Raw genomic sequence first — 24,822 nt, forward strand, 5'->3', positions numbered from 1 at the left:
GCACAGGAGAGATTCATGTATCGGACGCAGGTTTAAGTGAAATATAAACAGAACTATGTGAGATGACAACAAGAAATACTAAACCCATAGATAAGATCTGGGGTGGTGTCATGAAGGCGTGCGTTCCCGCAGGGCACTGATGTCTTCCTGTTTATGCGAGGCACTTTCTAAAGCGCATACAGTAAACTTGGGTTGGTTTCAGGGTTAGGACATGTGCTGCAGAGAGCACCACTTGATAACAGCTGGAGGTAACTGCCTGTCATTCTAGTTATGCTGCTTGCTGCACATCCTCCGAGACATTCCGAGTGAAATATTTGTACTTTTTTTTTTGCAGTTTATATACCGCAAACTCGACCGGAAGGTATCAGTGCACTTTACAGGAGCACCAGTTGCATTACTGAATTACAGACGGACACATTCATTTTTGTTGTTTTCTAGACACTGGAAGATTATGGGGCATATGTAGGTAGCCGTTTGCGATTTGTAAACGCCGAAATTCGGCGAATTTTGGCGTTTGCGACTCGCAAACGGCCTTTTGATATGTAGGTGCCACTTAGCAAGATAAGGAATCGCAAAAATTGCGATTCCTTATTTTGCTTATAGCATTTAAGGAATCGCAATTTTGCGATTCCTTAAATGCTATGTAGGGGTGCTCTAAAAATTGCGATTTTTGCATAAGGAATCGCAAAATACCACCTACTTCAAGTAGATGGTATTTTGCGATTTCCTATAAAAATGCATTTTTTTTTTAAATTCAAAGTGCCATGTGGCGCACAGACATGCCCTTAGGGCATGTCTGTGCGCCACATGTACTTACAGGCACATTCCAGGGGTGCAGCAGATGTCCTTTGGACACCCGTGGAATTGCGATTCTCAATTTGCGATTTTCACACAGAAAATTGCAATTTGAGAAAGTATCCCCATTCATTCCTATGGGCCTTTTGGCCCATAGGAATGAATGGGACACTCATTCCTTAATTGCGATTCGCAATTTGCTAATCGCAAATAAGGAATGTTAGAGATTCGCAAAAAAATTGCAAATTTTTACCTACATTCCATTTTGCTATTCTCAAATAGCGATTCCTTAAAAATCATTATTTGGGAATCGCAAAATGGAAATTACCTACATATGCCCCTAAGTGATTTGCCCAGAATCACAGGATGATTGAACCACCCGCCAGACTCCAACCTGGTCCCCAGCTTAAAAGTCACAATAAATCCACCTAAAAACAAACACACATCTGTGCCCTGCACGAACACGAAACCTCGTCACAGGCCCCTGTATTTGTAGTTCAATGATTGCCCGTTCAATAAAATAAAGTGCATTCCAGTTATTGTGGGTGAATCCGGTACACTATATCTGGACTGTGTCACCTGCTTATCAGCATGCATAGAACCAGAGTGCTGTACCTTGGCACCCACGAGCCTCACCTGTCAATTAATTCTTCTAGCCTGGATGATAGGGGCAGAGAGTGATGGTAGTAAAAGGGAGGTGGCGTCAATTTTCAATTCTTTCCTAGGGTGGCAAAACACCTAGAAGCGGCCCTGATTAGGGAAACCTACTAAAATGTATTTTAAAGTAGGGGATTTGGTTTGGATCAAAAAGCCATGTGTTGGAGGGAGAGATTCACCTACAAGGTTGGATCATGTTAAAGATTTTTAGGTATTCATTAAGGGGGGATATAGATATTGAGTAGAGTGTTAGTTTGTAGGAGGACGGATGTGAAAGGAACGTGTAATGATATAGAGGGATGTGCAGGTGTGAAAGGCTGCATGGATGAAAAGGTGAATGGTGGGGTTGTGTTTAGACGCACCAACCTTTCCTATGGAAGGAAGGGATATTGCAGATCCAGTTCTTCCTGTATTTCAAGTGTTTATTTTTAAAATGACACTCCTTGGATCCCTTCATTAATAGAGGTTCAGACAGGTTTTACAGGACTGTCCAGGCTAAGGCTCAGTAGTCAAGTGAAATGTACTCTTGATAAACTGAGAGTTAATTAGATTTTAAATAATTTGTAATGGGTTTGTGTGGCTATGTATTATAAGTTAGAGTTTTAGTTCCAAGTTGAATGATCATATACTATGTTGATGTTTTCAATTTTATTTTATTTTTAGATTTTGTTGTTAAGGGAAAATACGTTCAAAGCAAAACGGGTATGCAGTTCCTAACAGGGAGGGGTGGGAGTGAAGTTACAAAAAGACAATAGGTTGTGCTCCAAGAAGGGAGGGAATGCGAATCCCTCAGTTTGGAATTAGGGCCCTAACACACTCAGCCTACTGGGTGTCATGCTTCATCATAGGACATGCTCCTTATAAGGTCAGCGCTACAATACCCGACGGGCACTCTGTGAGGGGCTCTTTGGCGGAGATCTTTTATTCCTTGCCGTTTGGTGCCCTAGGTGTAAGGGACCTAAAAGTGTAGATGTGTATGAGTTGGCGGTCAACAGATCGTGTAAATTTAAAACAGGAAATGGAAGATCAGACAGAACAATTGTAATGATCCTGTCTCCCAACCTGGTTAAAAAATGGAGTGGCGACTACCGGAAGTGATGTTTCAGGGTGTTGTGCTCAGTCTCTTGTAGTCAACATGTTTCTTGCCTGTTAGTCGAAAGGATCAGGCAGCAATTCTTCAGGACCAATTATGTGAGCTTCTCTATCTACACTGCATGTGCGGTATTCAGGTGTACTAACCACGATATACTGGAATTGACACCAAGAGGTGAGTTACCTGTAGATGTCACGGCCAACCTAAAATGCTATTGGAGATTGGCCCACCAACTTCCGACAGGTTTAAAAGACAATTGGAAACTTTCTGTGTCGTGTCGAGACCGCAGTAGTAGCGGCTCCGGCAGTGTGGGGTAGGTCTTCCGCCACTACTGCTGTCTCTGTGTGTCCGGTATTGCAACGCTGACCTGACGAGGAGCATGCCCTGTGATGAGGCATGACACTCAGCGGGCTGGGTGTGTAGGGCCCTTATTCCAAAAGGAGGAATTATCATTCCCTCCCTTCTTGGAGCAAAACCTATTGTCTTTTTGTAACTTCACTCCCACCCCTCCCCGTTAGGAACTGCACACCCGTTTTGCTTTGATCTTGTTTGGGCATGTATGCTGGACCTCAAAAAAGCACTTAGTCCCTCTTTTTGCCAATAAGGGGAAATACGTGTCATAGGTTTGGAGAACTTCGAATGTTATGAGCATTCTGGAAAGGCCGATTAAGAGGATTATAATACATGGGTTTCTGTAATCCATGTATGAATGCACGTCTCTAATTTCTTTATAATCAGTGACTTGTGACACACTTAGTTGCAGATTATAAATAAAAGACATCAGACCTCGTCTATTATAAGTTATTACAGTCGCGTTCTGATGTCACAATGCCTGCCGCCAGCAGCCGAGGTGAGCGGCGACGAAACACAGAACGCTACTCTTCTTTCTTCTGCTCTCTTTTAATAGCTTACAATGACAAGCAGAGAGGGTGTTTATTTTTTGCAATCCTTACATAGAGAAAGCTAGAATCTTTCTGCATGTGTCTACACATTCCAATCTGCTGCAGCTTTCTTTTTTTTTTAAACTGACCCCCTCAATAACCATCAGTAACCCACGGCAGTCAGTAGTGGCATGACATGTCCGGGTGGATGGCGTGGTGGTGACGTGATGCGTCTGTGTGTGCATGGCTGAGTGGGCATCCCCTGGAATGCTGAGCGTGGATGCTGTGAGAATGTGATGACCCGTGGAATGTTGTTGTCTGCGCTCCCAGTGAAGCCTGGGGGTTCATTGCAGTGGGTTGGGGCGAGGGTGCAAATGAAGTCCTAACATGACCTATCAGGGTGCGGCTGTAACTGTGGGCCCGATTCACAGAACTAATTTAAGACAAAATCCTACACTTACTACCATTTTCGTATTCACTGAAGGCATTTACTCATTTTGGTATTCACAGAAGTTAGGAATCCTAACTTTAGGACTCCTAAATGCCTTCTGTGAATACCGAAAGTCTTAAAGTTAGGATTTTTCTCAGTTCAGGAGTAGTACAGTTAGGAGTCCTAACTTTAGGACTCCTAAACTGAGAAAAATCCCAACTTTAAGACTCTCTGTATTCACAGAAATGAGTAAGTGCCTTCTGTGAATACCAAAATGAGTAAGTGCCTTCTGTGAATACCAAAATGAGTAAGTGCCTTTGGTGAATACTAAAATCGTAGTAAGTTTAGGATTTTGTCTTAAGTTAGTTCTGTGAATCGGGCCCAAAGGGTCTAACATAAAATAACGAGTTTACCTCCTACCTGAATGGCTCCAAACTCTATTGTGAATACACTGCTCACTAACTACAATAGATTTCATCCCCAGCCTTATTTGTAGGGCGTGCAGCAGTATTTCATCCTCTTTACTCTGCAAAAACCACTTTAGCTTAAAGTTTTGTGGCAGTGTCCACCAGGAACCACCTCAAACCCCAGTGCTTATTTTTTTTCCCCCCTAATTTTTCCCAACAGTATTTCTCAATAGTTTGTTAGAAATGGAGCTATGTCCTCTGGGGTGACACTGCATTCAAAAGATTTGCTTTAAGCAATGATTGGCATCAGGTCGCAGTTTAGTGTGAGCACAAATTGTGGTGCAACAATGAAAGAGTTAAGAAGCTGTTTTTAGGTCTTGCCCAAGGCAGTGCATGCTCTGTCTGTTGTGAGACGTGCTGTTAGCTCATAGTGGGCGTTGAGCCCGCCCATTGCTTACCAGAGGCTGGCTTCATTGTCACTCTCATTTGCTTGCTTCTTATTTGTCACCTTCCACAGCCTTTTCATCCTCTTCTTGTGTTTGTTCCTCCCCTGGAGCATGGACACACTACTTGTGTCCTTCCACTGATCATTCTTCAGGCACTACTTTTTACTTTGCTTAAGCACACTGCAAGAGTGCTTATGTTTTCTAGCTATTTTCTCATGTATATCTCCCACCTCGGTATTCCTCTTTCTCACCCTTCCTCAGTTGTCATTCATGCTTCCTCCTAATCCACCCTCTCTTGCTATTCTTTCTTCCCTCTTCCCCCTTGTCAGTTTGCTCCCCAAGAACCGTCTGCTCACCTTCCATTATCGGTATGCTTCCCCAGTCCTTGAGCTTACCCTCGGATGTCCGCGTATTTACCAATCCCTGTCATCTGTTTTCCGTGTGCTTCCTCATCCCCTCCCGCCCACCCTCGTTTGTCCATCTGCTGCTCCAGCCCTACCTGCCCTCTATTGATAGCTTGCTGCCACAGCCTCTCCCGGCCGCCGTCCATTGTCGGCTTGGTGCCCCACCCTCTCCACTGTCCACTTACCATCCCATCACCTGCCCTCCACTGTCCACTTACCATCCCATCCCCTGCCTCTACTGTCCGGTAACCATCCCATCCCCTGCCTCCACTGTCCGGTTACTGTCCCTAACCCCCTTCCCTCCATTGTCAGCCTGCTTCCCAGACCCTTCCACGCTTCTTTGTCTGCTTGCTGCCCCGGAACCCTTGCGACCACCCTCTGTTGTTTTTGTGCTTGCCCATCCTATCTTGCCCACCGTCCATTTTCCGTTTGCCTCCACTTTGTCTCTTGTGTGTCCTCTTCCCCCACCTGTATCCTTCTCTCTCGCCCTCCCTGCCTCCGTGTTTCCTCGTCACCCAACATTCTCCCCAATTTGTTTTTTATAATCAAAATATATGCATTACCGCTGGCCATGTCCTAGTGCTTTTTTTAATTATTATTTTTAGCTGTGCTGAAAATCATTGCCAAGGCCAATAGCTCTTGTAGGTGAAACCTGTTGGCTTTGCCAGTGCTTGTCTTGTTTTAGCCCACCTCCCAGTGACATGTACTAGTCATTACACTGGCCTTTCCTAATCCGGGTAGGGAAGCACCTTCCAGCTGTGGAGAGCGGGTTTTGTGTGTAGTTTGACAGTGCGGCGTGCTGTAAGTGGCGGCTGGGTGTTGCCCCCTCAGCGCTGCTGTAGTCCCACCAGTGAATTCCTAGTGCAGTTAGTTGTTGCCAAGTGTTACATAATATTAAAGCACATTTCAGAGCGAATCAATTCCAGACACTGTTTGTTCCATTTTTCCCAGTAATCTGCAAATGTCTCCTTCTCTGCCTGAGAGGGCGAAAGTAGAACTCGGGTACTTCCTGGGCAGGAAATGGCATTTAATTCACTGTAATGAGAAAAACAGGTAATGCTTACATTGTTACAGCATATGGTTTCTTCGTCATCATCGCAGCATTAATAAGTTTAACTTCTTTTACCCTACGTATTTTTATTAGGAGTGGAGGTAACTGGTGTAATTCCCTCTAGAGTAAGTACAGCAAAGCTACTCATAAAAATATGTAATTACGTGAGAAGCATAACCCAGTGTTTAGCGCAACTTTCTTCGTGAAAAATGCACCCTCGCGTCCAAAATGGGTCCAAAGATGAATTATGTGCGAAGGAAATACACTAAATGCCACAGGACGTGCACAGCAGTAGCCACAGCTGCTCGCTCTCTCAGTTCATTGTTTGTTTGCTCCCCGCTGCAGGATTTTTGCCCCAAATTACACTTAATTACTCAAATTTGCATAATCCATGGAGGACATTTGGGAGTAGTCGGGGATCAGGGACAAAAGCTTTGCCTCCTCCGAGGCCAGGGGTCGCAAAGAAAGTGCCAGGAGTCGCAAGGAGCAAGATAGAGGTCAGAGCGTGACCCCTGACTACCCTCAAATGACATCCAGTGGTGTAATTACGTAATTTAATCTCACAAGATTAATGCATAATTACTTAAATTACTGCGGCAGAATTAAAATTTCTCCCAGGTCTAATTTGTATAAATCTTTGTTAATGATTTTTAATAATACTGTTTTTACCAATCACGTCATGTTTAATTGTACACAAACTCTAACTATTGTTATAAATATGGGTGATTGCATTTCTTTTTTTATCTATTGTCCTTATACTTTTCCGAAACTAATGTTCCTCTTTTTTTGTTTGTTATATATAATGTTTTATCCGTTTTATTTATGATCTTTTCTCTCAATTTTCTTTTTCTTGTAATGGGGAGGTAGGTGGTTGGGGTGGGTCCACCCTTCTTTTTCTCTTTACATTTTTGGTGACCCATGTCGGGCTGTCTAACGATATGTTGGGATACGTGGAATCGCTGCTGCATAGTTTATAAACCGCGAGGAATTATATTTTTTAGGAGGTAATACTGTGACCGTGCGCCTGTTCTTTCTTCATATCAGTTGAGGAGTCTTTTTATGCAGTGCATAGTTGAGGCCTGCTTCTGGCCCCAGCTAGACTTGGCTCAGGGAGTATCTTTGGGGTATCACTGGTCCATGAGCCTACCGTGCCAGGCTTTGGGATTACCCATCCTCCTGGTGCAACCGTGCCCGGCAGCTGGCTTGTGCCAGAGAGGAGCGCAATACATCTGTGTGGGGCACATCCCTGAATCTCACTGGAGGGTCATCGACCAAGCATGGCTATCACATGTTGCTCCTTGTCCTAGCCCAGGGGGCAGGTAGGAGCTTACTTATCCATACCTGTATCTCTCATACCACCCCATTATTTAAATATATAGTATATACCCCGCCTTTAGTGTTACGAGTCTGCTGTGGCTTGTTCAGGCTCAGTCTGGTGGCCCCTGATGCCGGGGTCCAGTGTTGTCTGTGGTGGCCCCATTGACGTGTGTGCCGTCCACCTCAGCTCTCTGGCTGCCGTGATTGACCCCAGGCGTGCCCTTCTGCTGCACGAATGTACTGCCCTAGTCACAGAAGAGCTGAGGGCCCCCCCAGCATTTACTGGATAGTGGGGCCCCCCCGCACCGCGGGGGCTGCGGGGGTGTTTGTTACGCCCCTGCCCTAGGGCTCCGGGCAGGTCCTGGGATAGAGTCCAAGCAGGAGGCTGGTGGAGGCAACCAAGCACCGTGGTCTTGCTCATGGCCGGGAAGCCTGGGGGAACCAATCCACGTCCCCACATTAACTCCAAATTCTATATCTCGCCTTACCGCTAATTGATTTCCATTTTCTAACCGCTGTTCATTCATTCTAGCCCCTTTGGACGTCAGCAGACCATTTCTACTACACTGTGGTCCACCGTATGTATTGTGGGCGGACTAGCGCTAGTGTAAATAATCCGATGAGGGATGCTGCACATTAGGGGGTCCACCTGTCAAGGTGCATCCCAACACCTTTTACTCGCTCTCACCCTAGCCTCTATCAGAACTCTTTCTGATCCTTCACTTGAATATCTTTCCAATATTTAATTATGCCCTGACGGAGACTTCATCATTGTCAAAGTGGTCGAAACACCGCCAGCTCTATAACACATATGCCTGTCTCTGGCAGAAATTATTTACTTGGAGATGTGATTTTAATTTTTCTCCTCTTTATAAAAAGACAGGCTAAGTGTTCTTTTATACACACATTGTTTTAAGTTATCACTGGGGACACAGAACATGGTTCAAATGTCTTTTTTGACATATGTGTTGCGCTTCTTATTGAATATTTTCATTAAAAATATTTCGATTTTGATAACTGAAAAGAGGCTGGTCTGTGTGTTGTCCATGAGGCACCCTGTGACAATTAAGTTCTGCTGCTTTTGTTTTTTTGTTAGTTTTATACTTACAGCACGTTTAGACTATTGTGATGATGATGGGGGCGATATGTTGGCGCTATTCAACTAGGGATAATCAATAACAACAAGGTCATGCAAATGGCAGGAGTGTGCTATGCAACGGCTCCTAGCATAGCGCAGTATTGAAGATATCATTCAACTATTCATCCAACTTCTGAATCATCCTGTGGTGCAAATAAAATGGCTGTGAAGTTGTCCCTCCCCTTGTCACCTCCTGTCTATTCTTAAATATTGAGTGATCTCCAGCCGTGTCATGACCCAGGGCTAGGAGCTGGGCATATAGGGTCAGGCACCAGGCATATAAGGTCAGGCACCAGGCCTAGAGGGTCAGGCACCAGGCCTAGAGGGCCAGGCACCAGGCCTAGAGGGCCAGGCACCAGGCCTAGAGGGCCAGGCACCAGGCCTAGAGGGCCAGGCACCAGGCCTAGAGGGCCAGGCACCAGGCCTACAGTGCCAGGCACATGGTTTTGGAGCAGGAAACCAGGGAACAGAATCATTAAAGGGCTGAGAAGAGCAGAAAGAAAGCCAGAGGGCGAAGGAGCAGCTGAAAGAGTGGACAGATGGACGGTATCAGTGGGACAAGATCACGGCTCCCATTTATTGTTGGTTTTGGAAGCCTGTTATCTTAGAGTAGTCATTTCATGCTTTCTGAGTGGGTGTTCCCTATCCAGGGCCAGGCATTCACGGTCTCTGGGAGGACAGTGAGTGTGAGGGGGCGTCTAAGAGGGGCTCACCCCGGTGCAGAGGTGACGAGTGAGTTTCCTTATGTAGTGCTCACTGATAATCAGTGGAGTGCTTTTTAGGCACTTGATGGACATTTAGTGTTGCCTACAGAGGCCATTTGAGGAGGATTTCTTGCCTCTAAATTAAGAGCATCAAAAAGAAAGAAAGATGTAATCAGTTTCTGGCCTTTTGGAGCTTGTAAGAGTTTTGATCCATTGCTAAGCCTTTGAAGAACGGCCACTGCGTCATCAAAGTCCAAATCACTCTTCTAGAATGTTCTTCAGTCTTTCCCCTCAGTGGTCAGCACACTCACCTCTCCCACTTTCTGTTTTTAGCATCAAATAACACATTTTTAAAGAGATTTACCCAAGCACGCTAGCTCCCTTCAATCCCAAATATGGAGCAATACGAGCATTTGAAACCTATTCTGCTGTGCAAATAACCCTCTCTCTTGCTGATGGGGCCTCTTCCTATCTTCAGAAGCTGGGTCTGCCATCTCCCTGTCCTTTTCTGATGTATTAGAGACCAGGGAGAGGAAAGAACGCCTCTTCCCAATGTCTTGCTACATATTTCGTTCTTTAAAAAAGTATCCACTGATTGAAAACATCAGATGAAAAAGAAATAGTTTCAAGTTGGTGGGTCGCCATAAATTTGTCAAACTTTCTGCGTACACTGCTAAATGAAATTATATGAAAGCCACATGGGCTTCGCTGTACTAATACGGTTGTTCTGTTTTTTTTCTCCGCCAGGGATGTAAATGCTGAATTTTAAGACGGAGGCTGTGGCCGCACACTCGCGGATGTCTCGGCACGGAGGAACACAGTCGCAATGATGGTGAGGCCGGCTGAGCTCCACCTGTGGACTTTCCTGGTGACTCTCGTCCTCTCCAAGCCTTCTCTACTTAAAGCCAACATTGAAGATGTCGGTTCTGATGGGCCCAATGAACTCTCCAGGGAGATCGCACCAAGGAATGGGTCTCATCAGCCCTTTCAGGAACCACCGCAAGCACAAGGTGGAGGTGCACCTCTGAGCACTCAACATTCAGACTCAACTGAGCCAATGTTGGTGAACATTCTGACTTTACAGGATGACAACAGGACCAAGCAAGAGACTTTTGTGACCTCTCATGATTCCAGACTCCCTCTTGGTGGAAATCTACATTCACAGACTCTTGCGTCCCCGCCGATCAGCCAAGGTGGGGTATCTCAACATACATTGCAGAGTAGACCAATTGACAATAATTTGCATGTGGAGCCTACAAGGGAAGCTACGTTTGGTCAAACGGAGCCACCAAGTTTAGCCGAGCCGAGTCCTGAGGTTCAGGACAGCTTGGCGCCTTCAGCTGGATCCTCTGCTGCACCTGCTAATCAAGATACTAATACACTAGACCACAAAAATGAGCAAATATTTGTTTCGAGCATGCACAGTGGAGACCTAAAAGACAAATCTGTGTTGGCTGGCAATGGAGGTCCAGGTTTCCAAACACTGGGTGCAAATTTGGAAGAAAGGAATGACTTGGAAATTTTTGCCCACGTGGACGGCAACATGGAAAGAAGACTGAGCACCGTGAGACCAACTGTGTCTACTGTATCCCTGGTGACGAGTCCAAGAATACAGCTCTCTGAAATCAACCCAGAGCTAGGCGCGCGAAGAGACCTACACGTGGAAAGCACCAACACAATTGCAGCTATAGATCCAAGGGACAACACCTTGGAAGCGCAGAATAGCTTCCCAAATGTCGAAACCAACGCTTTGGAACCCTCCGTCTCAACCGGGAGCCATAGGGTTGAAAATATGTTTATAGATGATAATTTTATTCCATGGAATGACCAAGGAGGTCAGTCACCTGTGTCCGAGAAGTACCTGGCCTCCTACAGGACCACTCAGGGCTATTCAACCATGCAAGAAAGGAGTCAAATCCCTACCAGTCCAGGAACGAATGAAGTGCTGTCTGTCGACATCGAGAACCTGGCGGATCCAGTCCTGGATAAACGGGATGTTACCGTTAACAACAGTAAATATGCTGCAGAGGAGCCTGGGACGGGACGCGAGGACATCATCACTGCAAATTCTGGAACATTCTTCTCCAAGTCAACAAAGGAGGCCAGTATTTCCACGGCTAGGATATCACAGATCCAATCTTCTGAGGATTCGCTCTGGACAACCACAAAAACACCAAAGCACAGCGAGCCGACCTGGTCCACCTGGTTTACCAAGGGGAACCCGCCAGACAGCCTTAGCACGTATCTAAGCGGGCACGTCACCTTAGAAACCAAGGCGAAAACCTGGACGGAGACGTTGTTTGCTCATCAGCTGAGCACCAGGAAGCCGGTCAGCATTGCAGTGCAAGGGGTGGATGTCCCTGAAGAACATGCACCACACGCAACTGCGAAGGACGCAAACCCTAAAACTCCTACACCAGACATGCATGTGTTTGTCCTCCAGCCTCGCGAGACGGCCTCCCCGTCTGTTCTCGCCCTCAGCAAAGGTAAGTGCATAATAAGCTGATGATTTGTTTGCATTTCCCTGTTGGTGTGACCTGATCCCTTAATTTGATATGGTTCTGCAGGTGTTCCATTGTGGAATCCAGTCCACTATTCAAGCACCTTTCTTCCTGCACCTGGTGGTTGTGACAATGCTTTATCGCCTTTGAAGTGCTCAAGCTGCACAAGAAAAGAAAAAAGGGGGCGTCAACCTTTGGTGCCCAATTAGGAAATGCTGCGAAATCCCTGAAACTCCCATGTAGTAAACACTATTGGCATGTCATTCGTAGCAGCCTCTAAGCGCTTCCTTCTGTCATGACAGCAGACACCAGAGCTTTTACTTGTCGACATTTGTAGTAAAAGCAATTTTGCGCTGGCGGGAAAGCAGAGTACAAAAGATGCTCAACGGGGCAGAAACACGTACACAGCAGGGAGCAATAAACATTCTCACATGTTGTGTATCGGTTTTACCACAAAGCACTTGCGAAAACGCAGCCGACGCGAGACACTAATGGAAGTTCTTCGTCTCTGGTTCAGCCTCAAATTGAGATTAAAAAAAAATTATTAACAAATCCCCAGAGATCACATCATTCAAAAACAGTATCATAAGTATATCACTTGTCTTATGATATTTTTGATTGCAATTGGCATAAAGCTCTATATCACAGTGTAGGGTGCCCCCGCGTGCTATAGCACTCTCCATTTTAGATATATGTTGCTTGCAGGGACCCTTGGCAGTGCTCACCCATGACACAGGCGGTGAGCGGCTTCCAATGATGCAAAGGTTGTTAGTTGCTGGTCTTGGTTTGCGGTGGTGCTGCTGTGAGCCCCTGATACATTTGGAAGTAAGTTGAGGGTTGTTTAGAATAAATGTTGATCTTGAGTGGGGGGAATTGATACAGCAGGGGGGATTGGTGGTTGGTACTGCAGAAGAAAGGGGCTGTTATCTTACCATCATCAGTGACGTCACTTGAGATGTCATCAAGGATGTCATAAATTATGTCATAGAACATGTCATGAGTGATGTCATATGTGAGGTTATAAGCAGTGCATGGCGGGTCCACAAATTAAAGTTAGCCCTGTTAACTATAACAGATGAATTTCTGTAGTCTATTTAGTTCAAAACATTAATGTTGACACTGACATATTCACCTAACTAGAACATTATGTTTACTGTTGTTTTATTCAGTGGATTTCTAAAGTTTTTTTTTTTTAAAGGAAAACAGATATTTTTATTACAAATTAACTATAATTTTACCATAACCTTTGGTTTGTTTTCAGATGGATTTCCAGGTTTTTTAAAATTATTTTTGTGAGTTTATGTATGGTAAAATGACTTTTAAATATATGTTGTACTCTGACATTATTTTAGTAAAAGAATGTTTTTTTATTGTAACAAAAGAGGATATAGTTAACAGTTTGCAAAATCTTTGGAAAATGCGTGTATTAAATATTCAATAGAAGTTATTTATTTGAGCAGTTATTGTAACTCTGATATCAAGAACTGTCACCAGCAATCTTTTTTTGCGCTGTCATTACTCTTGCAAAGAGAGGTGTGAAAAGTAGGAACAGGTGTATATAGTAGAATATAGGGAGGGACTGCCCTCTCTGCTGAGACCTCGCTCTGTAATTCTAGGTGTGTGTAGTAGGGTGTCGGGACGGACAAGCCCCTCTTGTGAGACCTCTCTGTAATGACAGGTGTGCATAGTAGGCTGTGGGGAGGGACAGGTCTCTCCTTTCAGACCTCTCTCTCAGATGACAGGTGTTCGTAGTAGGGTGTGTGGAGGGACTGGCCTCTCCTTTCAGACCTCTCTCTCAGACGACAGATGTGCATAGTAGGCTGTGGGGAGGGACAGGTCTCTCCTTTCATACCTCTCTCTCAGATGACAGGTTTGCATAGTAGGATGTGTGGAGAGACTGCTCTCTCTGCTGAGACCGCTCTCTGTAATGATATGTGTGCGTAGTAGGGTATAGGGAAGGACGGACTCTCCATTCAGAACTGTATTGGAGATGATGTGTGTGCATAGTAGATGTGTCGAGGGACTGGCATCTCTTTTTCAGATCACTCTCTCAGACAACAGGTGTGCGTAGTAGGGTTTTCTGGAGCGACTGGTCTCTCTGCTGAGACCGCCCTCTGTAATGATAGGTGTGCGTAGTAGGGTGTGGACAGGGACTAGTTTCTACTTTCAGACCTCTCTCTCAAATGACGGGTGTGTGTAGTAGGGTGTGGGGAGGGACTGCCCTCTCCATTTAGACCTCTCTCTCAGATGACTGATGTGCATAGTACGGTGTGTGGGGGGACTGGACTCTCTGCTTAGACCTCTCTCTGTAATAATAGGAGTGCGTAGTAGGACGTGGGGAGGCAATGGGCTCTTCTTTTATACCTCGCTCTCAGATGATGTGTGTGCTAGTAGGGTTTGTCGAGGGCCTGGCCTCTCTCCTGAGACCTCTCTGTAATGATGGGTGTGCATAGTAGGGTTTGGAAAGAGACTGACCTCTCCTTTTAGACCTCTATTTCAGATAACAGATATGCGTAGTAGGTTGTGGGAAGGGACGGCCATCTCCTTTTAGACCTTTCTCTCAGATGATGGGTGTAAGTAGTAGAGTCTTTAGAAGGACTGGCCTATCCTTCAGACCTCTCTACAGTTCTCCCACAAGCACAAAGCTGCTCCTGCCCTTTGGGAGGACAAAGCTGTTCCCTACCCATGCTCTTGGGCAGGGAAATGCTTTGATTGCTCCCACCCTGCTGGAGCAAAAGAAAACTGCTCCAGCGGGGTCAGAGCAATACCGGCTCCTGCTGTTCCCATGATGGGTGCAAGCAGGGGAGCCGGCAGTGATTCAAGGGTCCTAGGCGCCCCCACAGCCCCTAATAGAGGACGTACTGTTGAGGTGGCCCTGGGGATGGGGGAAGGGCACTAGGGTCACCTCACTAAAAAAAAAAAGCTATGGGAGAAATTGTGGTGTGGCCTGGGTGGGCCACTATAACATAAATAAAAGACCATGCCCATGGGGCTGCGGTGGCCCTGGGTCTCCCCGCGTGGCCCTACAAATTAAATAATGGTCTGGGGAGCCCCAGGTGGGCAGCCTGTAGAAAAACAAAAGCCTGCTCCTGAGCTGTGACTTTTTTTTTTTTATAAAGGGCTATTTCAGGCTTTCTACCTGCACCTTAGAAAATACAAATACTGTGATTGTCCCAGGTGGGACCGGGACACTCAGAAAAGAAAAAGTAAAAAAAAAAAAGTAAATAATAAATTAATACCTACGGCTGCTCATTTTTTCTTCACTGCTCCTTCAAGAAGCACTGCATGATGTCCCGGTAGGGGTATTTACACACCTTGTTTCTGGTGATACACCTAGAAGGGCAGGGGCATCACAATTTTTAGGTTTTGCCTAGCCAATGCGTACGAAGTACGCATACGCTAGCAAAATCTTATGTTTTTCTCTGTGGGGTCGGGTATCCGCCCCCTCCTCCCATTGGCTAGCTCCATAAATGGAGGCTAGCCATTGGGAGAAGGCTCTGTCCGTCAATCTTGGACCAGATTCGGGGGCGTTCCCGAGAATTTTTCCCTTTTGGCTACGTCAGCCGAAAGCCTGTTCTCGGGAACGCCTCCGAATCTGTTCCGGCATTGACGGCACCCGGAAGAAGTCCAGGTGAGTGCTTGCTTTCATCCGCAGGCTAATCAGAGGCGGCCTCCTGGTATTCTGAGACTCCCTCCCGCAGAGGGAACCGATCCGTGCATTGCTGTCTAGCGAAGAGGCGAAGCCCCTGCCAGGTGGGTCGGGGCTGGGAACACGGCAAAAGCAAGGGAGGTTCGCCCACTCACAGCCCGCCCAATGATACGCTAGTGGAGCATCTCGAGACGCTGCCCGGGCTGCTGCAGAACTACGACCCAGGGCCCTCAATGTCCGGTAGCTGTAAGGGGACGGGGTGGGCTAGAACCCACAGAACGGCCCCCCGGCAGGAGTCGGGTGAGGTCCCCAGCGCATACCGGAACAGGACCCCCGAGGATCAGCCTTTGCTAGGGCCCGGCAGTCCGCCCGTGTACGGGGGCGCCAAGGGAGAAGCTACCTGGCTCGGCCTGAGTTTGGCCTGCGGAGGAGAAGGAGGATGTAACCTTGCGGCCAGGAGCTGCCGTCCTTGGAGATCGGGAACCAGGTTCACCCCGGCTGCAGCTGGTGAGTCTGGGCTGGATCGCCTCCTGCATACCAAGGAGGAACGTATCCTCGAACCTCGCAGCGAAGCAGGTTCTGGGCAGGGGATAGGGCTGAGTAGAACGTAGGGGGAGTTCTGCCTGGGAGTGGCGCAGACAGCCCACGTTCCCCCACGGCCCCAAACTTACCCAGTGTATCGTCTACAACGAGAGGGGACCAGCTGCGGGGAAACATGCCCACGTGATGCACCGCCGGAGTGAAGGACGGCAGCCGAGAGCAGGGACGCGGATCAAGACCCCCCTGCCGTCTTCCCCACGCAACGAAGGAAGAGAAAGCGCAGGTTGTTACAAGACACCGAATGTGGCAAGGTAAGGGAGCAAAGGAAGGAACGTACGAGAGCTGCCAATAAGTAGTAGTAGTACCTGTTTGGTTTCGGGGGTGAAGGGAGCCTGCAGCGGCTGGCACACAGAGGTCAAAGTCACACGACCCTGAGGGCCTGTGTGAAAATAAAATTTGGGGACCAAAAAGTAAGGATATCACGGGCATAGTTCTCATAAAAGAATACGGCGAGACTGTTGCATGAAGATGGTATACATGTGGGTTCCTGTAGTGTAGTGGTTAGCATGTTCGCCTCACACGAGAATGCCCCCCGGTTCGAAACCGGCCGGAAACATTTCACAGCCTAAGACCTTTATAACCATGGGTTAAAATGCTGTCATGCACCGAGCGGTAGCTAGCATAATGGTACGTTACAGTAGTTTAAAATTATTATGCTGGGTCTTGTAGCTTAGTGGACTAATGTCTACTGTAGGAGGCCTGTGTGTGACTTCATAATCACAGGCTCAAATCCCGGCAGGTCTACTCAGCCTTTCATCCTTCTGTAGTCGATACAACAAGGAACATCTTACGTTCAACGCCATGCTGCCCTAGGGCCAAGGTGCACTTTACAAATGCACATTACGTTATGTCATGCAAAATTCCGGAAGCTATGCTATTAGGCCACGTCTCGTAAAGGTGAGCCATTTGTTGCCAGTGAACAACGTGTGCGACAAAAACTCACTCAGCTACGGATTGCACCATGTATCGTTGGGCAACACTTGCTTAATCTTCCCGACGGCCCCCAGCGACTAGGGACCCTTATGGGTAAATTGCTGACGCTTTACAAACGTGGATTATTATTTGGTATGGGGTCGACTAGAAATTTCTAAAATGGTAAAGCAAAATTAGGGGCGTTACTGTCTAGTCCAGAGTTTAGCATTCCCTCGAGACTCACCCAGAGGAGGCCTCGAGCATTTATATATAGAACACGAGGACATTGCGAGTCACGAGAGCTGTCTCCGGTAAATCTTCGGCTGAGAAGGTTTGGGAGCCGCAGACAGTGATAGCTACATCTTATTGTGGCAGCCGTATGACTATAGCACAGAAGTGGGGAAGTATTGATCCCCCCCTGCGATACATTTAAAAAAATAAATAAATAAATAAACACTTGGGGCCCGCCAATAACCTATAACATGAACTCTTAGATGGCGGACACTTTGGCTCCCAAAACACAAAGCGTTTCTATACACAGCTTTTTTCCTCACGGTTCGTGACTATTGCTATATCCTACCACTGCGCGAGCACAGGCCCCCCCCCCTCCCCTGCTGTCCGGCAGTGAGTTGAAACCTGTTGCAACTGGTTCAGACACAGCGTAGGGTCTGCTCAAGTTAAAGCGGTATATTAGCTCAGTTGGTTAGAGCTCCGCGCTAACAAGGCCAAGTGTCACGGTTCGATCCCCAGCAACATGTGACCCTGGGCAATAGCCGGCTCAATCTTACATCTGCAGTCATATTTGGCCGGGAGGTTTCCGTCCCTTCTTCGAAAACTTAATCGTAGGATGCCTAAAGGTAAAGTGACATTCTGACAGCACTCTGTGCAAAAAAACTACCCCACACGGAGCAGCTGCTTCTTTCTGTACGACGGCTCCATTACAGTTCAATCTCCTCGTGTATCGGGATCACAAGGAAGGCCTACAAATATCGCGCAGGGCCCAGCTCATGCCAATCCGTACCAGTAGCAAAACATCGTATCCTGGCCTATTAGATCAGAGCTGTGTAACTCACTTTCCTCCGTTTGATCACCCACCATAATGACTCAACACCAGTGATATGTATGACTGCCTGTCACTGACGTTCTCATATACTGCCAAGGAAAAGGTCTCTCCTGTCGTCATACGTCCAAAAAAAAAAAAAAAAAAAAAAAGTTATGTGGAATAACAAACATCCAGGAAGGTCTCCCGAGGATTCTGTGCGAGGTGGTAAATCAGATTCCAGCCTGGGTATTCCTTTAACAAACTAGTGCATCATGAGAGTAGTTGTACCAGCACTTCGTTCGATGGGACCAGGCAGAGACACTCGGCTCATAACATAGACCGAGTTAGGCAGGGGAGGGGAACGATGATTGACGCTGCCCCCTACTGTATTTTAATTGCGCAATCAACGTATATCGTGAATAGTCATTAAGCCACGACGTGCTTACTTACCCGGCCCAGTTAAAACGGCCCGCCTGTCTTTGAGAGAACGGGCCTTTAGCATTTAGTTTTATTTTTTTATTTTTATTTTTTAACGAGTCAGGAATGCCGACCGTGTCTGAAAGGTTGAGCAAGTGCGGCGACGGGGGCAGCGACCGCCCTCATCAGTGCCTCTGTTGCCTGCTTGTGACCTTGTTTTTGTGCCTCTGTTGCCTGCTTGTGACTCTGTTGCCTGCTTGTGACCCTGTTTTCGTGCCTCTGTTGCCTGCTTGTGACTCTGTTGCCTGCTTGTGACCCTGTTTTCGTGCCTCTGTTGCCTGCTTGTGACTGTTGCCAGCTTGTGACCCTGTTTTCGTGCCTCTGTTGCCTGCTTGTGACTCTGTTGCCTGCTTGTGACCCTGTTTTCGTGCCTCTGTTGCCTGCTTGTGACTCTGTTGCCTGCTTGTGACCCTGTTTTCGTGCCTCTGTTGCCTGCTTGTGGCCCTGTTTTCGTGCCTCTGTTGCCTGCTTGTGACCCTGTTTACGTGCCTCTGTTGCCTGCTTGTGACTCTGTTGCCTGCTTGTGACCCTGTTTTCGTTCCTCTGTTGCCTGCTTGTGACTGTTACCTGCTTGTGACCCTGTTTTCGTGCCTCTGTTGCCTGCTTGTGACCCTGTTTTCGTGCCTCTGTTGCCTGCTTGTGACTCTGTTGCCTGCTTGTGACTCTGTTGCCTGCTTGTGACCCTGTTTTCGTGCCTCTGTTGCCTGCTTGTGACCCTGTTTTCGTGCCTCTGTTGCCTGCTTGTGACTCTGTTGCCTGCTTGTGACCCTGTCTCTGTTGCCTGCTTGTGACCCTGTTTTCGTGCCTCTGTTGCCTGCTTGTTGTGTATTTCTTCCCTCTGTCTGCCTGGTGTTTTGTGCCGTTCTACCCTCTGTTACAATCATCCCCCCCCTCGTTTTTGTGTCCTTCTGCCCTGTCTGCCTCATGATTTGTGCCATTCTGCCCTCCGTTACAATCACCCCCCCCTCGTTTTTGTGTCCTTCTGCCCTGTCTGCCTCATGATTTGTGCCATTCTGCCCTCCGTTACAATCACCCCCCCTCGTTTTTGTGTCCTTCTTCCCTCTGTCTGCCTGTTTTTTTGTGCCAATCTGCCCTCAGTTATAATTGTTTCCCCTCGTTTTTGTGTCCTTCTGCCCTCTGTCTGCCTGGTGTTTTGTGCCGTTCCTCCACCTGAACTGAGCCCTTTAAAATAAGGCCATGCTCCAAAAAGTACCGCTGCCCCCTGCCCTGAACAATAAAAAACTGCCCCCTACCTCCGTGAAGTACTCTGACTCTGCTCCCTACCCTCCCTTGACGCCTAAAACTGTCCCCTGCCATGCACCCTACAAAGCCTCGACTTAGTAAACTGTCCCTTCTCTGTGTGCTTCGAGGCCGTAAAATGTAAGCCTAGGCACAAATGGATGGTTGGATTTGTGTGGTAAAGTTTTATTTAATGTGATTTTATGTAGCGCGAACCTTACCCGAAGGTGTCAGAGCGGTTTACATAAGAACCAGTTGCCAAACCTAAGGACTTTGATTTACATGCGTTAAGTAAAAGATACAAACAGGAAAACAATTGAAATGTACTAGATGTAGTCACACAAAGAAGAGACTTGATTCTCGTTATATTTCTATATACATATGGAAGGGATATGAGTAGATGTACTGCAAGAGTCACATAGGAATGTTAGAGTAGAAAGGTCTACTGCATATACTAGTGAATACAGTCATCTCTATATACAGAAAAAATGAGTTATATTTAGAGGGGTCGGAGTGGGACACAGTGGGTGGATGGATGCATGATGGATGGATGTATGCATGATGTATGGGTGGATGCATGGATGGGTTGTTGGTTGGATGGGTTGGTGGATTGCATAAATTGTTGAGGGATTGGCTGTATATATGCATCTATCCATCCACCCATCGATGCATCTATCCATACACCCATCCATACACCCATCCATGCATGCACCCATGCATGCATCCACCAACTCATCCATGCAAGCATTACAATAAGAGCCCGCAGCTCTCCTTCGTCTCTCCTGGCCCCCCCTTCCCTGAGCCCGCAGCTCTCCTTCGTCTCTCCTCGCCCCCCTTCCCTGTGCCCTGCCCTGCTATTGTAAATGACAATGCCATTTATTTATGTTAAAAAAAACATAAATAAATAAAAATTCAAGAGCAATGCCAATAGCTCTAACTTTAACAAAGGCAAAACCATTGCATTGTAAATGCTTGTTTATGTTGAGGGTGGGCTGTAGGGAGTTCTACAGCCCCCGCCCCCCCCCCCCCAGCAACACTAGAAAAAAACATCACAAGTCTTCTGGGTCATTGATATCATGACCCAAAGAGAACTTACTATACTTTTAAAAGCATTGTCTTACCTAGGAGCTGGTTGCATTTTATGTGAACTCAAAAAATATCACATAAAATACAATGCTTTTATATTGTTGATTTTATTAAGTACATGTTTTGGGTTGTAAAATGTTAAAATGTAGGCTAAGAGACAATATTTTTATTTATAAGCATATTTAAAAAATGTAACACCCAACATGTAATAATAAAATCTATTTAAAAAGAAATGGTCACAGAAATGTAGTTTAATAAAATGTATTAAATATTTTTACAGTAATCGATAGTAATACGGTTCATTGAGCGCATCATTGAATATACATTTGATTAAAATTATTGGTAATTTTGGGAGAAAGACTATAGATCTATTTTATACATAGGGTGTTAGGTGCAGAGGGGGAGGGTTTGGCTGCCGTTGGGGTGGGGGCCCTAGTGTGGCCAAAACCCGGCAGCTCACGGCCAAAGGCCATGCACAGTGTGGGGTTGGTTGGCTGTGGGGTGTTGGTCGCAGGGCCTGGCTGTAGACCAGGACCTGCAACCAACCCCCTGCTGTGCACGTTGGGGGTTGGCTTTACTTATGGTAGTAAAATGTTACTTTACATATTTTTAAAAACCTAGATATTCACTGAAAACACCAAAGGTTAAAGTAATGCATAGTTAGGTGAAATGTTCAGTAACAACATACATTTTTAAACTTAGTTATCTCAAGTAACTATAACGCATGCCCTAAGGTAACTATAACTTGCACCTCCACATTCACTGCTAATTACCCCACATATTACATCACTCATGACCTCTTCCATGACATCATTGATAATATCATTGCAACATTTGCAATTCATTTATTGATGAGAAAACTGTGCATGATGGGGGAACGAGTTATAGTTTTAACGCACTAATTATAGTTACTTGAAATATCTGTAACTATAACTGTTTTCTATGTTTTTTGGAGTTGAAATCATTACGTTGTTTCTGAACATTTTACATATATAACGTTACTTTAGCCTTTGTTTTTTTTTTCAGTGAATATATATATAAATATACCCCAGTGTTGGTTAGGTCAGCATTTCCATAGGAAGTGCCTTTATTGTGTAGCTAATACCCTTGGCACCATTTGCCAAATCTCCACTAAACTGATCCCTCAATCTGTGGTGGATAAAACATTACCGCAAAAACCTTTGAACTAAATTACACCAAACTAGGCAGGAAGCTAGATCTTGGTTGTAGATGTGGTGTAAATCTGTTCAGTAGCTTTTGAAAAATTAAGATAAACATATATTTGTATATCTGGATTGTTGGGTCTGAGGGACTCATGCGAGAGTCTTGTTGGAGTGCCTGATCAAAGATTGAGCATTCTAATGGTCCCAGGGAGCGTGGGGTTGACTGCTCGTGAGGGATTTGCTGCACGGCCTGGCCGCAGACCAGGTCTTCAGTCAACCCCCCACCCCCCTGCCCCCCTCCCCCGCTGCACATAACCGAAGGCCTGCACAGCAGGGTATTGCTTTACTTTTGGTAATAAAATATTATTTTACGTTAAGAAAAATATACAACTTCACTACAAAAAAACAATGGTTATACTAACGTTATAGATAGGTGTGATAAAAGATAAATATTTTTTAAAGCTTAGAAATTCACTAAAAAAAATAAGTATAATTTTGTTGCGTTATAGGTACTTGAATATGTCAATGACGACATTAACATTTTGAACTAAAAAACACAAAAATTGACCAGTTATAGATAGCAGGGCTAACTATAATTCGCACCCCGCCATGCAGTGCTACTGACCTCGCATATTACATCACTAATGACATGTTCTTTTACATCTTTTATGACATCACTGATGTTATCCCAATTGAGTTCACCTAAAAATTGTAGTAGAAAGATCTATCGATAGTACAAAAGAACTTTGAGTACTTAACAGATTTCACCATAACAACTTGTTTCTCGGTATTGACAAGTGTCACAGATTCCTAAGCATCACAGTCAGACTTAATGTAAAAAGAATACATTTTATTCAAATTGATTCCTCCCTTTGGGTTACACTCTATATAGTAAACACAGTATTTCTAGTCTTTAAAATCACATCATCATCACAAAAAAACCTTAAAAAAATTGTTTAAAACAGTTTTTTAAATAAATGTTAAACTTTTTTTGTGATGATGATGTGATTTTAAAGACTAGAAATACTGTGTTTACTATTTAGAGTGTAACCCAAAGTGAGGAATCAATTTGAATAAAATGTATTCTTTTCACATTAAGTCTGACTGTGATGCTTAGGAATCTGTGACACTTGTCAATACCGAGAAACGAGTTGTTATGGTGATATCTGTTAAGTACTCAAAGTGCTTTTGTACTATCGATAGATCTTTCTACAACAATTTTTAGGTGAACTACAGGGTCTTTACTTTTGTTCTCATTTTATTACCCCCTCCCTGTCAATAAGTATAGGGGTTCCTTCCTACTGTTGGACGTTATCCCAATTGAGACCATTGATGACATCACTGATGGCGTCATCCAATGAGTGTCCTCGTATATTTCATAGTTTACAAAGTGGTAGGAAACTACCATATTATTTCTCTACCTAATTTTGACCAGATTGTGTCCAGTTGATGGTTGTTAGTGCTCCTAATGCATCATAGGTATATAGAGGTATTGAACAGGTGACACATCTTTGTAATCAGAAGTAACTCAGTGTGCACATGACAACTGAAGACTTGTGTCCAGTATGTTCCACACAATTTTCTTGGTTCTGCAGAAAAAGTTTCCATCAGGGCAATTATTCTACGTAGTAGCTACTAAGTATTATAAACAGCCTAGGGTTATTAGAAAGAATCTTCGTAACATGACAATTTCTACATACATATAAGACTGTGTGCACTTGCTACGAACCCGTGTACATGTGCTTGTTTAGCTTCAAATGATGGTCGATCTGTAACGTTTTCACCACAGTATGAAGGCTGCAGGTAGTATGATCTTTAGTACCTTCAGAACTTGCATTTTTAAGTGAATAGTGTCTTTTTTTTTAAAGTGTTGTATAGAGGGTACACTGTTCTGAAAATATACTTTTTTAAATACTCTGTGGTGTATTTCTCATGAGAGTTGCACTGCCTGTAAATAGTGTAGTAGAGAACAAACTCTGTCCATACAGTAACCACCGTTTACAGGACCCACTTTTCTACTCATATCAACTTCAATTCTCAATATAGGTTTGGCGAGTGTTTAGGGGTTTGATACAGGTATCGACTGCCGTAGTACTGCATTAATTATGTAACAGAAGTTGAGAATCTGGAGGAACTTGTTTTTCTCTGAGCAGTTGTATACGGATTGGACACCGTGTGCAGTAGGGGTTACCCATATATGTTTAGATGATTGTTTATATGAACTCACCTACTCATGAAGTGTGTCGTATAGGATCAATATTCTAAATAACACCAGCTTGCTTTACCTAAGGGGGTTGTATGTGTGAAGGCATTAACAATGCTTCATAATATTCTGAGCTATTTTGTACTCACTTTCAGGACTCTAATGCCATACTGCTTTATAGAGTAATGTGTACAAAAGAAGCCTGGATGTTGTCATCAGTGATGTCATTTGAGATGTCATCAGTGATGTCATAAATTATGTCATAGAGCATGTCATAAGTGATGTCATATGAGAGGTCATAAGCAGTGCATGGTGAAGGCGCGATTATAGTTAGCTCTGTTTACTATAAATGGTGGATTTCTTTTTTTTTGTTTTTACTACAAAACGTTAATGTTATTGACAAATTCATTTAACTATAAGGTCACTTTAACCTTTGTTTCTCTCAGTGAAAATATATTAAAAGGCAAGAAGGCTCTTTCACTCAAGAGAGTCTTCCGATATGATATGATAGCATAGAGGGTTAAGCCGCCACCGCCACCAGGCTCACATATGGCTCTGTTTCCAGATCAATTTATATTGTACAAACCCCTGTAATCTTGCTATTTAGTTTGTCAGAGAGGAAGAAGG

The 24,822-nt window shown here is 45.2% G+C and overlaps 1 protein-coding gene across 1 annotated transcript in view; it reads left to right on the forward strand.

Annotated features, from left to right (window-relative positions):
• PRRT3 (proline rich transmembrane protein 3) overlaps window positions 1-24,822 on the forward strand; it is a 241,363-nt gene that overhangs the window by 157,478 nt on the left and 59,063 nt on the right. The window contains exon 2 of the mRNA XM_078661836.1: window positions 10,071-11,809. Coding sequence (XP_078517962.1) covers window positions 10,150-11,809 — 1,660 coding nt within the window. The 5' untranslated portion in view covers window positions 10,071-10,149. The remainder of the gene's footprint in view (window positions 1-10,070; window positions 11,810-24,822) is intronic.

This window comes from Lissotriton helveticus, chromosome 9, assembly GCF_964261635.1.
Source record: "Lissotriton helveticus chromosome 9, aLisHel1.1, whole genome shotgun sequence".
Classification (NCBI taxonomy): domain Eukaryota; kingdom Metazoa; phylum Chordata; class Amphibia; order Caudata; family Salamandridae; genus Lissotriton; species Lissotriton helveticus.